Genomic DNA, 15224 nt, shown 5'->3' with positions numbered 1-15224 from the left:
ACCAGGTAATCCATTTAATAAGTCTTCAGAGTAAACAAAGAAACAAAAAAGCCCAACTCTGTCGCTGAACAAGTATTAGCAAACAAGAAGTTAAAAATGTTACAACTGTTAATCACTAAGATATTCACTAAGACAGAAAATATTTTTCAGCTATATCATAAAGCAATGGCCACCCTCATGTTGACTACCACTGATACAGAAATCTTTTCTTGTACTATGTGCCTATCCATAGTTAAGTTATGTGAGATAAAAAATACATTTTAAACAAACCTGCGCATTCTCAGACAAGTATGATTTATTTGAACTACCGGGAGCTTTCCTCCAAGGATTCCTCACAGTCTCCTCCTAATAACCTATGAGATGTTTGTTGAAAGATGGGATGAGCCACTACCCCAGTGCATATCACTTCTGCAATCATTATGAGATCTGCAAAGAACAGAATTAAACTCCAAACTCTTTTTCTTTACTGCTCGAGGGAGATCTTGAGCTCAAACTGCCATTTGAAGAAGTTTAAAAGGAGCAAGAAAGAGACACCATATGATCACGATAGCACTGAATGCGCACAGAAAATGTGCTAATTGAGAACATTGCATCATAAAAAATATGAGACAGAGAAATTAAAATTATCTGGTTACTGTATAGGCTTATGGGTTCTGGAGAATAGCATACAGTGGGGGATGAAATTGTGTCCAGTTACTACTTTAAGACAACAAGGTGACGATAAGGTTTCGGTGCCTCAAGAATGTTTCCACTGGGATCAGGGAATACTCACAGGAATAAATATCACACTTGCATCAGAAGGAAAAAGTTCACTCCCTGGGCTTCGCTGAAGTGCTAGAAAAGTAGCCAAGAAATTCCAAGGCTGTTCTGAGCGGCTATGGATAAGATTACATTCAGCTCAGCACTTTAGTATGAACAGCTGAGAAGAGCACAGAAGTGGATGGGAAGGAACTCCTGATGGCCCCACCTCCCAGAGAAACAAATTATTCATAAAATACAAAATGTAAGTGCACAAAGATATTAATGGAAGATACAGAATTAATTGATATGTTTCTATAAAAGCATTAATAACTTATATATTTTGACCATTATCTATACATCTATTTCTTTCAATACAAAATACACTTAATTATGCGCTAAGAAAATGTTCTTCCACTTCCTGCATGTCCATTTCCTGTGTTTTTAGGACAGAAAATACAGCTGATGAGCAAGTTTTGAAATAAAATGGGTTAGCAATAAAAAATAAATCTAATTAGAAATTTTAATTTAATAAGCTCTATAAATCATAACCATCTCCCAGTATTATTTTAAGTGTAGAAGGGATATTTGTGGCAGAGCAGCCAGGAATCTTTAGGTGGCAAAAAGACCACACTGGCAGACAGAATGAAAGAGAAATGGAGCAAGAGTTTCTGAAGATGGCAGCTTGGCTGACTGTGAGGGAGTCTGCATGAGTACATACAGGTCTGGGACTAGCAGACAGGAGGTGGGGAAACCTGAGTGGGTGCCAATAAATGACTCTGTGGTATGTCTGAACTTGCCTGAAATACAGCTGGGTCTGAACACTCCCAAAGCTGGTTGTGCCTACATGGCTGATAACCAGCAGAGAAAAGAAATAAAAATCACCAAGGGGATGGAAGCCATTATTACCTTCAGCCTCATGGTTACAGGTGCTCAGAAAGCAGCATCAGCACTGATTCTCATTTCTTCTAAAAGCTATTTACTCCCGAAATGTCACAAGGGGACCTACTACTACACAACCGGCATCTGGAGTCACCAAGCAGTTCCTCAGGAGTGCTAACCACGGGAAATAAACACAGTCACTCGCCATCAGGAAGTGACCAAAGTTTCATCTCCTGACTGGCACTCACAAATATCCAGATAAAGGAGAGAGTTTTCCATTTCTCTGCTAAAAGGGAGAGGAGTGCAAAGCGAAAAGCTGTTTTTATATTTTAACCTCCTGTTATTATCTTCAAAAGTAATCTTGGTAGGAAGGAGCAGTGGTATGGACAGATTCCATGGGTACAGAGAGCAGTTAGCAAGCACGGCCTGGGGGTAGAAGACTGAGTGCCTTTGAAGCAACTTAGGAAGCAACAACCTGGCGATTCTTGCTGCCAGGTTCTGTACAGGGATGTGTTTCTCCCATCCTGAGCTATGAAAAAGTTGAGAGCTGGGCTGGACTTGGCTGCAGGATGACAAAGGCAAGCAGTCTTTCCCAAAGGCAGAAGGAATGATGCACTTATTTTCTGTACCAATGCCACAAGGCTGTGCTCAGGGCTGCTTCCACTGCTGACAGATGGAGACAGGGTAGAAGATTAAATGTTTGGCCAGCCAAGTGTTAGCCACAAATATTCCAGCTGTTTCAGCACAGCTGATGCTCATGTTCTGGAGAAATTAAAAGAAGAGGTTTCTATCTCTGCTCTAGATATTAATTTTCTATTTAAATATTGCAGCCATTTCTTCATTTTTATTTGGGTTTTTATATTTTTTAAAAAGCATACACCAAGTCACATGTAACATTTCAATTGTTTCCAAAAGCATGGCATTAGTTTATGGGAAGCTGTTATACCCAAGCATGTTCTATATTACAAAGATAACATTTTGAAAAAATAAAATTAATTTAATTAGAACCTTTAGAAAAAGTGATTTACACTTCCTTACTTTCTGGAAGAAAAAAAAAAAAAAAGGAGATGAAAAAGCAAGCAGGACCTAGCAAATAGTAAAACAAATATAGCTGTGTATCCCTGCCCTGCCCAACTATAATTTTGTTTACCAAAAGAGCTTCATCATGACAAGAACATATAATTTTCCACTTCAAATGCTGAGAAGCTATAATTCTAATAAAAAAAGGAACTACCACTTTTCAGCTACTTGCCTCTTCTTTTTATCTCATAGACTGCTGAAGTTAATGAATACAAATATCTAATTTATAATTTCATTTTCATAATCTAATATTCAGGTACTCAGTGAACCTTCTCCAGCCTAAAAGTGAGTGCCAACAGAAAAGCATGTTGAATTTAACAATTCTCTTTCAACCTTTGTGTGAATTTTTTATTTTATTTTATATAAAATAGTTTGTATAGAGTATAAAAAAGCTGGTTTATTCCCCAGAAAGATTTACCTGTTTATATGTAACACATGTACTCCATATTTGCTTTCAATTCTGTACTTTGTTGGATCACTTGCAGGAGAAATCAATTCCTCATTTTTGTACCTGACAATCAAGGAAAAAAATAAAATTCATAAATAGCAGCAACTATTCCTTAATCTGGTAGATCTTTGGATCAAGATATCATTTGCTATGATCTGAACTCTCTCTACTTGCACAGAGTATTTTCCAGTATGTATGGGTAGATACACATTGGGCCATGAAGGTAAAGCAGGACTATCACAGCAGCAAGGAAGTGGAAAGAGATGTGCACTCAATCTAGAAGACGAGGAAAAGAAGTAAAGAGAAGATGGCATGGGGCTTTGAACTTTCAAATCCACTAACCCTGACACAAGATGGGAAGCAAACTTTATCTTGCACCACAGTAAAACACCTCAGCACAGGAAAAGGAGAGCAGCAGCAGAATTATGCCTCATGCTAGGTCTTTACAGTCCAGCCTGAGGCTTTCATATATACAGGACAGCACCTGTTCAGAGAGAAGGGCAGCTGAAAGGACCTTTATGTCCTCCTCAGTGTCCACAGATACTGTGAGTTCTGTGTATTTTGCCACTTGCTACTTTGTGTTCAGGAAATTCAATGGCCAGAAAGACTGGAATGCTTTCCAGTGTCTGCCTTCTGAAGTGCTTGAGTTTGTATCTCACATTGCATGGGGCCACTCAGCAAGTTTTCCTCCCACTCCTTCCATGCAGTATCAACTGCTACAATCCAGCACATCTAGGAGGATTATAAAGGGGATTTAACAAAGCCATTATATACATGACACTTATCAGTTATGGCATAACTTTCAAATGAAAAAAGCTTAACAACATTTTTAGAGGGCTAGGAAAGGCCAGTCTCTTACCATTGTACAACAGGCGTTGGAAATCCTTGCACAGTAAAGCAAAGGCTCACAGACATCTTTTCCCAGATGGTGTGAGACCTCAGGCGCACTAGAATTTCAGGGGCTCGACTTATTCTTTCTTCAATGATATGTCTTTCCAAAGCCATATTTTCTTCTACCTATTAAACATGGGAAAAGAAAAGAAGCATCTGGCACCAGACTCAAATAGGCTAGGAGATCCAACCTTAAATTCACAAACAGATGTTTAATCACTACTTATATTTGAAGCACAGGCCTAAACTTCAGTACATCTTTAATTATTTTTGCATAGGAGCAAAAAGATTCAGCAGGTACCATTCTTTGCACAGCAAGTCTATCCAGATGTTCTCGAGCACGGTGCCTGGCAGTGTGAATCTCTTTTTCCAAAGCAGACAACTCACTGGCAAAACGGATTCTTTTCTCATCACTTACATGAGACTTTTGCTCATGACTCCTGTGGGACAAGAAAAAAAATTCAGGTAACCACTGTGAAGCTTTAAGTTTGTCACTCATACACATCAGGGCACCAAGGGCTGTGAAAACATATCAGTGAAAACATATCAGTAAGATGTAAAATTTAGGTTAGGAAGCATTCTTAGCATCTATCTGCATATCCTGAGTATGCAAAATCATTTCTTGATATTCTTTCCCCCTGTATTTGTGAGGCCACACGTCTTAAGTCTTGAATTCTGCTATGGGCACATTGACATGGTCCCCCACAGTTCTCTGGTAATCAAGATCAAGAACCTGCCTAGCCTCCTTCTGGCCCCTGATTTTCCTTCCCATGGACACAAGAAGGCAGAGGAGTGAAGGCAAGTTCTGTGCCTGTTCACAACCTTTTAAAGTTGTGCCTAGCTTACATACCCTTAGCTTTAGAAGCTTTAGAACCTGGGAGCTCTTGTAGCTCCATGGGCTCTATCATCTGACCTCACCTGAAAGATACAGACCAAGGAGTTCACAAGGATTTGATGGACAGTTGCATGCAAAAAAAAAAGCTGTCCCTTGACAAGGAGGAGCAGGAAGTATTATAGAAACTACCAGGAAAAATATAAAGTTTGGGAAAAAATTGTGAGTTGTTCCCTGAAAACCTAATTCCACATATTTTTCAGAATTCCTAAAAGTACCCCAACTCATAAATGTTCTTAAGCGGAGCTGGCTCAGTTTTCTTCATTCATGCTGATTCAGTAAACATGCTGATTCTCTTTTCTTTCGCAGGACAAAAGAAGGTACTGAATATCAGGTATTTCTAACATGTCTGTCAATATAGTCAAGATATGGCAGACTCTGAAAACATAACCCAAATAAGAAAACTTCCACAAAATTCAGTGAATGAAGATATTATTTGTCTGCTACTTAAAAAAAATTATTTGTACCTACTATTTCAATGTATTTTAAATACCAGCCATGTCTTGCCATTTTTTTATATTGCTGAATTTTAAAACTGTTTTTAAAACTTAAATTAAAGTATACAAAATCATTTGATTTTCCTAGAGATTTCTGTTCTGAAGTTATATATTTCAAACCAATCCAAGTACAAGAACCATATGGATGTGTATGATTTGCACAACATATTTTCTACAAACACGGCAGAATTCCTTGTAATGTAAATCCTGTATGTCTTTGGTGGAGTAACTGTAGAGCAAAGCAGAGCAGAAACAGTGAAATTCACTAAGGGTAATGTTGTCATCATCATGGTTACTCTGGGACATCTTATCAAGGCAGTAACTGAGACATGACAGTAAACGCTTTTGATATTGAAGAAAGAATTTAAAACATTTGAATTGATCCAAATTAGAAATTTGGGAATAGTAGAGTAGCTCTGTTCAAAATGAGTTCTGGGTACCAGGTGGATTCTAATTTATTTTTGGTTTAAAGCTGTTTTCAAGGGTGAGAGTGGGGACCAGGGGAACAACTCTGGGTTGAAATATGAGACTGAAAGTGACACTCAGTCATTTAGTGTTCCAGCCAAAATAGATTAGTGAAGAACAGTGACAGAGAAGCCTCCAGTCTTGTCAACTCTGAAAAGAGCCCTGGCAAAAGAGTTGGGACCAGAGCCACTACACAGGTCAGAGTGGACCAACAGAGCTTTACCTTTTCCTGGATTCCTGCATTGCTTCATGCGCCAAGGTGCGTGCCCTCCTGGCACAGAGTCTACATGTGGTTTTGCCCAAGCCAGAGGATTCATAATAAGCAGCCTGCCTGGAAGCAGCCCTTCAAATATAAAAGAGATTGTTATAACCCAGCAATTCAGGTAAAACATGAACTCACAAATGTCAGAGAAATTACTTTGAGCTCAATGAGCTGAACACCATGACTGAGCACTGTTCAGTGAGAAACCTTTGCATTCTCACTGACAGCACTAAGTGGTGATTGTCACTTGTCCTTCCAGGGCTTAATGCCCATCATCTGTCACTGGGATCATTAGGCATTTTTATTTCATTTTATTAAATTTATATTTATTTCAGTCTTCAATCATTCAGGTGTGATGATAGCATTTCGGTGAACCCCAAGGGTACCAGACTGTCTAATACATAAATCATAAAGATTCCCCATAGCATTGTCTGTTTCAAAGTATTCCTGCTTTTCTATATTTCACAGATCTTTCTGCAACTTTCCTCTTTCTTAAGGGAAACTGGACCAGCTAGACAGCTAGGTAGGCATGTTAATTACTAAGTAGGGAGAACGGTGACTCTGAAGCAACCACAATACAAAGTTTCAGGCTTTGAGATAAAAAGAATGTGTATTTTATGGTTAAAACTCTGAGATTTCAAATGAGAAGCATTAAGCTTTCATTTAAGTTTAAAAAGGAATTTAATCACAAAAATTATAATTAGTTATAGCTAACTTCAGGAGAAGGAATATCATTATGTCGTACAGAAGAATGGGTAAAAAGTTGTTTCTATGACTTACAATAAATTTCATGTCAATTTTTCTTAAGTCAGTTTCAATTTTAGCCTAAAAGGAAGAATTTTCAGTTTAGATGTACCAAACAGGACAGATCCTAAGCTAAAAGGTCTGTCTAGGTATCTTGCAATTCTGCTAGGAAGTTTAGTTATGCTGCTGGACAGACTACAGACAAGGAGCATGCCAATGGAAGGAAGTAGAAAACTACCATTCTGTATAAATCACATTTTTTTGGGGGTGGAAGGGAAAGGTAAGTATCTTGATTCTAAGAACTGAGTACCCAAAACAGAGACCTGCCTGTGCTCAAATACACATCACTTACTTTCTTGCTGCATATTCCTCAAGTATATATCTTGTCTGAATGTTGCGGTAGGACTGGTCAAAGTGCTTGTGCCTCCTCTGGTAAAATGGCACTGCTACTGAAGACATCCTTCCTCTGTGACAGCCAGTAATTCCTGCAGAGAGTGAAGTTAGCCATATATTTAGCACATATTTAGCCATATATTTCAGACTCTTTGGTTTGATATTTTTTGATATGTAGACATGTGTGTGAATATGTCCAAATGTATAAAATTGCACCAATTTGTGACAAATAGAGCCATCAATCACACACGTGGGTACCTCAGGCTGTATCTTATCAGCTGTGCAGTGTGAGCTTCGGAATCACGGATGATAGCCGAAAAGATATTTCACCAGATCATTTTTCTCCTTCTTTGCAGATGTCATTTAACGCCTCCAGAGAAATTTCCAGGGATGGAAATTTGACAGTTTTTTGGCCGTTATTAGACATTTCTAGCTCTCTGCTCTTCAAACCTTTCACTTTTTCCACTTTGGCAATTTATGCTCACTATGTTTTGTTCAATTCACCATGACAACAAATAGACAGTGTTCGCTCACTTTTGTAGCAGCCTGTTGAAGATTTTCTTTACTTTTCTTTCCTGCTTTCTTCTTTAAACTCAACAAAGCTGGCTCATGAAATCTTCCCTCATGGGTTATTTTTTCTGGACTATCAGTCATTCTGGTTTCCTTCTTGTGGACTTTCTCCAAAGCATGGCATAGTTTTTGATCAATATTTGGATAGAAGATTCTAAGAAACATTCAGGGTGCCCCTAGAAGCAGTGTGGGGGACAAGAGCACGTTTCCCACTGAGTTAGAGTTAAGCAGACTACCAGTTACATGATTAAAAGAACATGGAGGTGCCTACATCCCTTTGTGCTTATTAGAAGTATGACGACAACTTCTTGCAAAAGTGGGGAATATCATGAGCCGTATTGTGAGTAGGAGCCAGCTTGTGTGACTGCAGTCTCAGTGGGGTATGGGGTTCTCTACTCCTGGGCCATTTGTCCCAAACAGTGGTGAGGGATTCCAACTAACAGCCAAAACCTCCCCCACAAGGCACCTACACTTCAGTGACAACAGAAGCAAGTTCCAGTATAAGTCTATAAAGCAGATGAAGACTTATTCAGGTAAATTACTGCAGTAACATCTAATACCCTACTAAAAGCTGAGGGGAGCATTCCTTCTGTTATGCTTCCTGTAGGGTGCAGGCTGCCAGCTCCATGCCAGCACCTCTTGTATTTGTGGGGTTCCCAGATGAAGGAAGGAAATTATGAATCTGACTCCATGTTCTTAGAAGGCTAATTTATTATTTTATGATCCATATTATATTAAAGAATACTATTCTAAACTATACTAAACTATACTAAAGAATACAGAAAGGATACAGACAGAAGATTCTCTCCAGTCTGACACAGCTTGGCCCCAGTTGGCCAATAAGTCACAAACAATTCACATGAAACCAATGAAACAATCACCTGTTGGATAAACAATCTCCAACCACATTCCAAAGCAGCAAAACACAGGAGAAGCAAATGAGATAATATTGCTTTCCTTTTTCTCTGAGGCTTCTCAGCTTCCCAGGAGAGAAATCCTGGTGAAGGGATTTTTCCAGAAAATATGACGGTGACAAGCACCCAGGGCACAGGCTGAGGCACAGCCTGGGATCCACCTCAGGGCACCCATGGCAAGTGAAGCAACACCAGCTCACCCAGGGAACACGTTAGGAGTGTGTCAGGGTCCTGCGGACAGCAATGGACCTGACTGTCCCAGCCCAGCTTCCTCCAGAGTTCCTCCTACCCTGCCTACAGCCCAGGACCCTATGTCAGTCCCCAGGGCCATCAGTTTCTGCCCCAAAAATGACATAGCAGAACCAGTCTCCAGCTCCCCACAGCCTGGCCCTGCCTGGATGTAGACCATGCAAGAAGAACCTGACTCAGACCCGCACCAAAAATCCAAACTTGTAACAAAAAGTCACATAAATAAGCAGCTTTATGATGTATATCAAATAAAAACTCAAAGGGATTTGAAAATAAATCTTATAAACTCATTTAGATAAAACATTTACAGGTTAAAAATGACAGTTAATGTAGACCATATTTCCAGCATATAGTATTTATCAAAAAAAAGGAAATGCTAGTAGTCATTGGTTAAGTAGAGTAAAAATCTGTAACTGTGTCTGATTGTTACTTGCAGATAGTCAAAGGCAGAGTCAGAAAATTATGATATTCTCATATCAGCTACTTTTGCTTTTCCAAGAAAAAGTAAGGAGCAAACAGTAGGTATATATTTAATAGAAGTCACATCTTATTTTAAAATGTTAGAGATCTAAAGAGATTTTTACAATTTATAACCTCATAGCTGCAGCTTCTGCATAACTTAGAGTTACCTTTTCAGTCTTTTTCAAGATATGAGAATGACAAGTCACAGGTTCTGTAATGAGAGCTTTAGGAAAAAGCACAGGACACTGCAAAACAAAAATTAAACAGGTTTACAACATTACTGTGGGGCATTAAAGAACTGTATTGCCACATTTACAGAGAAATAAGAATGTTAGCATGACCCAAGTTAGTTCAGCACCTCACAGAGATGCTGGCTCAGTAAGACAGCTCATACAATGCTGGAGCTGACATGGAGCCCTCACAGACCTATTAACCCATCATATGACACAATGTCTTGGTTTCATGAGCAGAGTTGCACAGATCCAACTCTGGAGCAGTCTTGGCTTCTCCTTGTTTTGATATCTGTACATCATGTGACTCTACACCTGCAGACATTGAACACTGGTTTTCTTCCTGCTGTCTAACTGTGTGACTATTGTGTATATGACATTGGATTCCACATTAGTTCATATGTTAATTGAACAAATAATGGTATCATTTTCCCTTTTTTCTATTTTTGATTAGCCTTTTTGCCTAAATGAAGGTGCAAAGGACAAACACAGGTTAAGCTCACTCCACTGTTAAGTGCTACTCATGTTCACATGTGGCCAAGTTAAATAATTCTGTGAATTTATCAACATGCAAGGTAAATGTTGCTACATATATAATTCACACTGAGATCCACTTTATAAGGACTGCAGAGTAATGCCCATTTATCTGGATACATAAAAGTTATTTTCATTTTTGAGAGAGGAGAAAACACCATTGTCATTTACAGTCCAGCCTTTTTAACTAAATGTAAAACTTAAATTTTAATTAGTGTATTTTCTTATATTTGTCAGCACCAGGAGTCCTCAAATTTTGGTTCATATATTTTTCACATTTACCCAAACACCTTTAGTATAGAAACAAGGGTAGCCGTCCACTCACAGCCTTCATATAAGAAATTAACAGAGCTTTTTAGCAGCCAGACTCACTTTGCCTTCTGTTAACACAGAGGGGAGCTGCCTGGCAACAATTCCAAATGTAATAATAATCATCAGTTAATTACAACTACATTTGCAGAGTATGTATTTAATACTTAATAGTGCTGCAAAGACAAGTACAAGAAGAGCAAAATCAAAGTCCCACTGTCAAAACAGCATATAGGGTATTGAGCTCCTGATAAAAGAAGTTTATACTGTATTCCTAGGAACCATATGTTGACTGTTTTACCAGTTTTCCACTGATACGCATTTATATGAGATTTTTGAAATATATTGTAATATTTAGACAATCTACCACTAAAACAGTTAGAGAACATGATATGCTGATGACAGCTTAACCCCAGTGAATTTATAGATTTAGATGAACCAAAATTTTATTAATGACAGTGTCTGGAGGCCTAATTATATTGGGAAGTGAATTGGTAAAACTGACTCAAAAGTGAGATGAAGGAAGTGGTCTGGCAAAGAAACTGGGGGGGGAAATCCCAGTGGAAAATTGAGAGCCCAATAACAACAACAACAACAAAGCAAAAGTCTAGAGAAAGACAAATTAATTATCTGAATGATTATAACAAATTAAAAAGCAAATCTCAAGTCTTATTTACCAAGTTCTACTGCAAGAATTTTGGAGGCATTGCTGAAATACATGGCCTGTGTGTCACAAACAATCCTTGAATTACATCCATGCACATCCTATTAATGACCCTGGATTTCAAGAAAAAAAACTAGAATTACAGGAAAAAGATGATCTTAAAACATTTGGTATCTCATGTGACCTTTATATTGTTAGTGCAATGTAGCATCATTGTACTCCTTTATTATTATTATTATTATTATTATTATTATTATTATTATTCCTATTTGTTTCTATGACTGTAAATGCTGGGGACATCAAAATGACCTAAAGTGCACTAATCTATGTGCTGTATAAACCACTCAGAAGATTATTAAACACAAAGCAAAATATTACCTCAGCCAAAATGTCCTTAAGGATTAATGACATCAACCACAGGTGAATTAGTCTGCTCAAGTCAGTTTACAGAAACATACCTTTCTTCATGCTTTGTAGCATGTATATAACAATTTTTACTTGACCGTGAGTAAAAGGCCAAGCTGCCAGGTCAGGATATGCATAGTTTTGTGACACAGTAATACTGATCTGAATAGAAAGCCATAATCTAGGACCACGTGACAAGGGGCCACATTCTTGAGCAGAGAAGCCAAGGGTCTGATATAAACATTGTTAGTCTGATAAGTGAGTCAATTTAAGATTTAAAGGACAAGCAGTAAATTGTAGCATGATCATTTACATTGCCTCAGAGAGCAGGCATACAACTAACTAAATTGATGGATGGCTTGACAAATGCCTTGGGAAGAAGAACATGGCTGCGCTCACCATAGATAGGCAACTTGCACTCCCAGGTTCAGAAGGCTCGTGTCACGAGCAATGCGCTGTACAGCATGTATTTTCTCAGCCTGACCTGACAGTGCTATACCATTCAACATGCACTTCTGTGCTCATCTCTGTTCCTGGCCATCTGCAGAAGTGCCAAATATTACTCACAAGTTCTTGCCTGTCCTCACATAGACAGAAATTTCTTTGACCATTTGCACTGATTTGTGGGCTTGTCCTTTTTTTCCCACAACTTAGACATTTTTTTCTCTACCTGTCCCTCTTGTTCTGCTAGCTGTTCTCCACATTGTTCGAAGTTAAATGTTTTCGGGAAGCTGCTAGCTTATACTTTTATGGTGCATAAAAGCCCTTGATATATAACTGATAAAATATATTTAAATCCATATCACCTACATACCATAACGAAAGATAAAAAAAAAAACCCTTCTATTAATTACTCCTAATTACCAGTATAAAAAATTACCATATTGATTCAAAAAATATGCAGTCCTTTCCAGATGGTTATATCCATGCTGTAGAGAGTGCGGACTTAATAACATATTATCATTTTCTCCCATAAACTGACTTTGGTGGAAATCTTGTAAAACCATCATGAGTCATTATGCAGCTCTAGACACTGCAGTCTAAACAGAATGGTATGTAGAAGATCTGGTTAATTCTTTTCCATTTTGATAAGAAACTAATTTGATTAAAAAAAAGATTTGACAAAATTTCTAATATGTCTCTCTAGTCTTTTTTCTCTGTACACATGTGTATATTTAGATCATAATAGAAAATTGTGTTGTGTGAATGAAAAAATCGACTCAAATATACTGTCATTTTATGATGTTTCAGGCCTTCCATTGAAGGTCTTGTTCAGTCCACATAAGAATTCAGTTTTAGCTTTTTTGACAATAGAACAAAACTGCTCATCATTAAAAAAAAAAAAAGAGAAAAAAAAGAAAAAAAATATATATGGAATTCCCACTTGCGTACTCTGCTGAATTCCAGACATCATTCAGCGAGCTTGAACACTTTTTGTGTTTTTCTTTTTGATTTCTTTAGCTACATCATATTAGGTCTTATGTTTTACTGATCTCACCTCCTTTTAATGGAAATAGTGTTTTCCTCATTTCACCAATTGGTTTAAACAGATTCAAATATTCCCCCAAAATTCATGTATTACTTTTGTTATTAAACATAATAACAAAAAAGAAAAAAAAAAAGATAAAAGAGTTCTCTCCTCTATTTCTACTTATCTGAGTACCCAGCAAAGCAACATTTTCAAGCAGCTGACAGTGCCAGCCATCACAGATCTATCTATCATTTTTATTAATTTCATATGTTCTGAATAAGTAGACTTTCAACATTTCCCAACATCAAATGATACTGTTTTCAATTACATACAGGTAGATTCAGCAGTTTAATGCAATAATTTGGCTGTAGCATATCTATGATTAGTTAGATTGAACACCTTGAGTTTGTAATAGTCCCTGAATGGCTTGGTTCACTCTCTAGCCAGAACAGTTAGTGTGGAGGTAATTTGAAATATATAATGGGTGGTCAGAGTCATATCCACAACCCTCGATAGGGACCTTGACTCTGTGTAGGGGAGCAGCAGGCATAGTGCAGGGGTACCCTTCCCTCCAGCAAGCTAATTGCTGTGGAGGGAAGCACCAGATCCTGTATTTTAGTGAGTCCTAAGATAATTTAATTTTGCATTTTCTGTGACTCTCATGAAGGAGAGGAATGGAGCTTCCAAACTGAATTTCTTTCCATATCTCTAATAGAAGCTGAGCAGTATATATCCCAGACAGGGTACTAATGTGGATGTAAATTCATCATCATACAAGACTGGGAATTACATGAGGCTAAATTTGTCCACATTGACTTGGATCCTTGCCACCCTAACATTCCAAATGTTCAAATATGTTCTGATAAAGTTTGAAGACTTCCCTTCACTTGGCAAATGTATTCTATACCTTCAACTGGACACTAAGAACATTGGACAGTGAGATGGTAAAAATCATTTTCCACCATCCCAACATTCATTATCCTTCATTATGGTACTTTTATTGGCTCATAGGCATTATCAACACACAGGCATAATTTCAAGAGCATGAACTCAGTTTCCCAGGACTCTATCAGTGCTATTTAGCTGGAATTTTCATGTGGCCCAGAAGATACCACTTAGCTTAGAGCAATACAGACACCAGAAACATCCTCTGGAAACATGTACTTGAAAGCATGGCAGACACAAAATAAAATAAAATAAGATTTTTTTTTACTACCTACATCCCATTCTTGAGCAGGCCAAATAGTTTTGCCAGCTACTATAGGATTTTATGCTTAATTATTTACACACAGACTTCAGAAAAAATCATACAGCATAAGCACACAAGAACGTAGTTCACACAATGTAGTTCTTTATATGCAGAAAGAAACAGAGGGAATGTAATATACAATAAAATCAAGGTGACTATGGACAGGACAAAACAATCTTACTTTTGTTAGTTTGTTTGTTTGTTTTGCTTTTCATGAATCAATTTGTGTCCTACTTATTGCTTGTTTTCCCTGAGGAGAGTTTTTTTTTTTTTTACAGGAAAGCACCCAACCTCCTCCTACAAGCACTCTCATTTGTTCTGTACAAGAAAAACATGGATAGAAAATTGACTTACCTAGGGGTATAGAAAAACTGTAAAGCAGAGAGGAAGACCAGCCTTTCCCAGCTTAGCAAACACTGCCCAAGGAAAACAAATAATTCTCCTCTCTAAAGGCTACTGCCCCTTCTCTCCTATTTAAGAGCAGATGCAGTGCTATATTTAGAACTAACCAAGTGATTCTCCCAAAACTGGGGTCAGCCTGATACATAATAAGGGAGTGATATAAAGGCAAAAGAAAAGCATTAGCCTATATGGAGTTTAATACTGAATTTTAATAAAAGACAAACCTTATTCCTTAAAAAAGCAGTTGCTTATGTTAAAAGTGGTATTTCTTTCCCCAGCAACACCAAGCACATGGGAAGCAATTGAATGCCAGAAAACAGCTTAAATTTTTTATTTAGAAAAGTTTGAAGTTTTAAAATAATCGGTAACTTAGAAGACCCAGTGAGGAGACATGAACTCCAGAATATTATTAGTAAAGACATGAGATCCCCTTGGTGCTTCAGGCTGTAAAATGAGCTTCCCTATTGCTTCCT

At 37.8% G+C, this 15224-nt stretch overlaps 1 protein-coding gene across 2 annotated transcripts in view; it reads right to left on the bottom strand.

The window, feature by feature from the left end:
- The window catches only part of MYOM2 (myomesin 2), a 75482-nt gene extending 60666 nt beyond the window's left edge, over positions 1–14816 (bottom strand). The window contains exons 1-8 of one of the 2 annotated variants that reach the window (XM_041477471.1): positions 14704–14783; positions 12029–12170; positions 9655–9732; positions 7252–7384; positions 6117–6236; positions 4341–4479; positions 4008–4165; positions 3119–3211 (exon numbers count right to left, since the gene is read on the bottom strand). In XM_041477471.1, coding sequence (XP_041333405.1) covers positions 3119–3211; positions 4008–4165; positions 4341–4479; positions 6117–6236; positions 7252–7358 — 617 coding nt within the window. In that variant the 5' untranslated portion in view covers positions 7359–7384; positions 9655–9732; positions 12029–12170; positions 14704–14783. Of the gene's footprint in view, positions 1–3118; positions 3212–4007; positions 4166–4340; positions 4480–6116; positions 6237–7251; positions 7385–9654; positions 9733–12028; positions 12171–14703 lie in introns of both variants that reach the window. The other variant, XM_041477470.1, reaches the window with a different exon arrangement.
- Between the last annotated feature and the right edge of the window lie 408 nt (positions 14817–15224).

The sequence above is a fragment of the Pyrgilauda ruficollis genome, unplaced genomic scaffold, assembly GCF_017590135.1.
Source record: "Pyrgilauda ruficollis isolate IOZ18807 unplaced genomic scaffold, ASM1759013v1 scaffold40, whole genome shotgun sequence".
NCBI lineage: Eukaryota > Metazoa > Chordata > Aves > Passeriformes > Passeridae > Pyrgilauda > Pyrgilauda ruficollis.
This window is presented reverse-complemented; position numbering and strand designations above follow the sequence as displayed.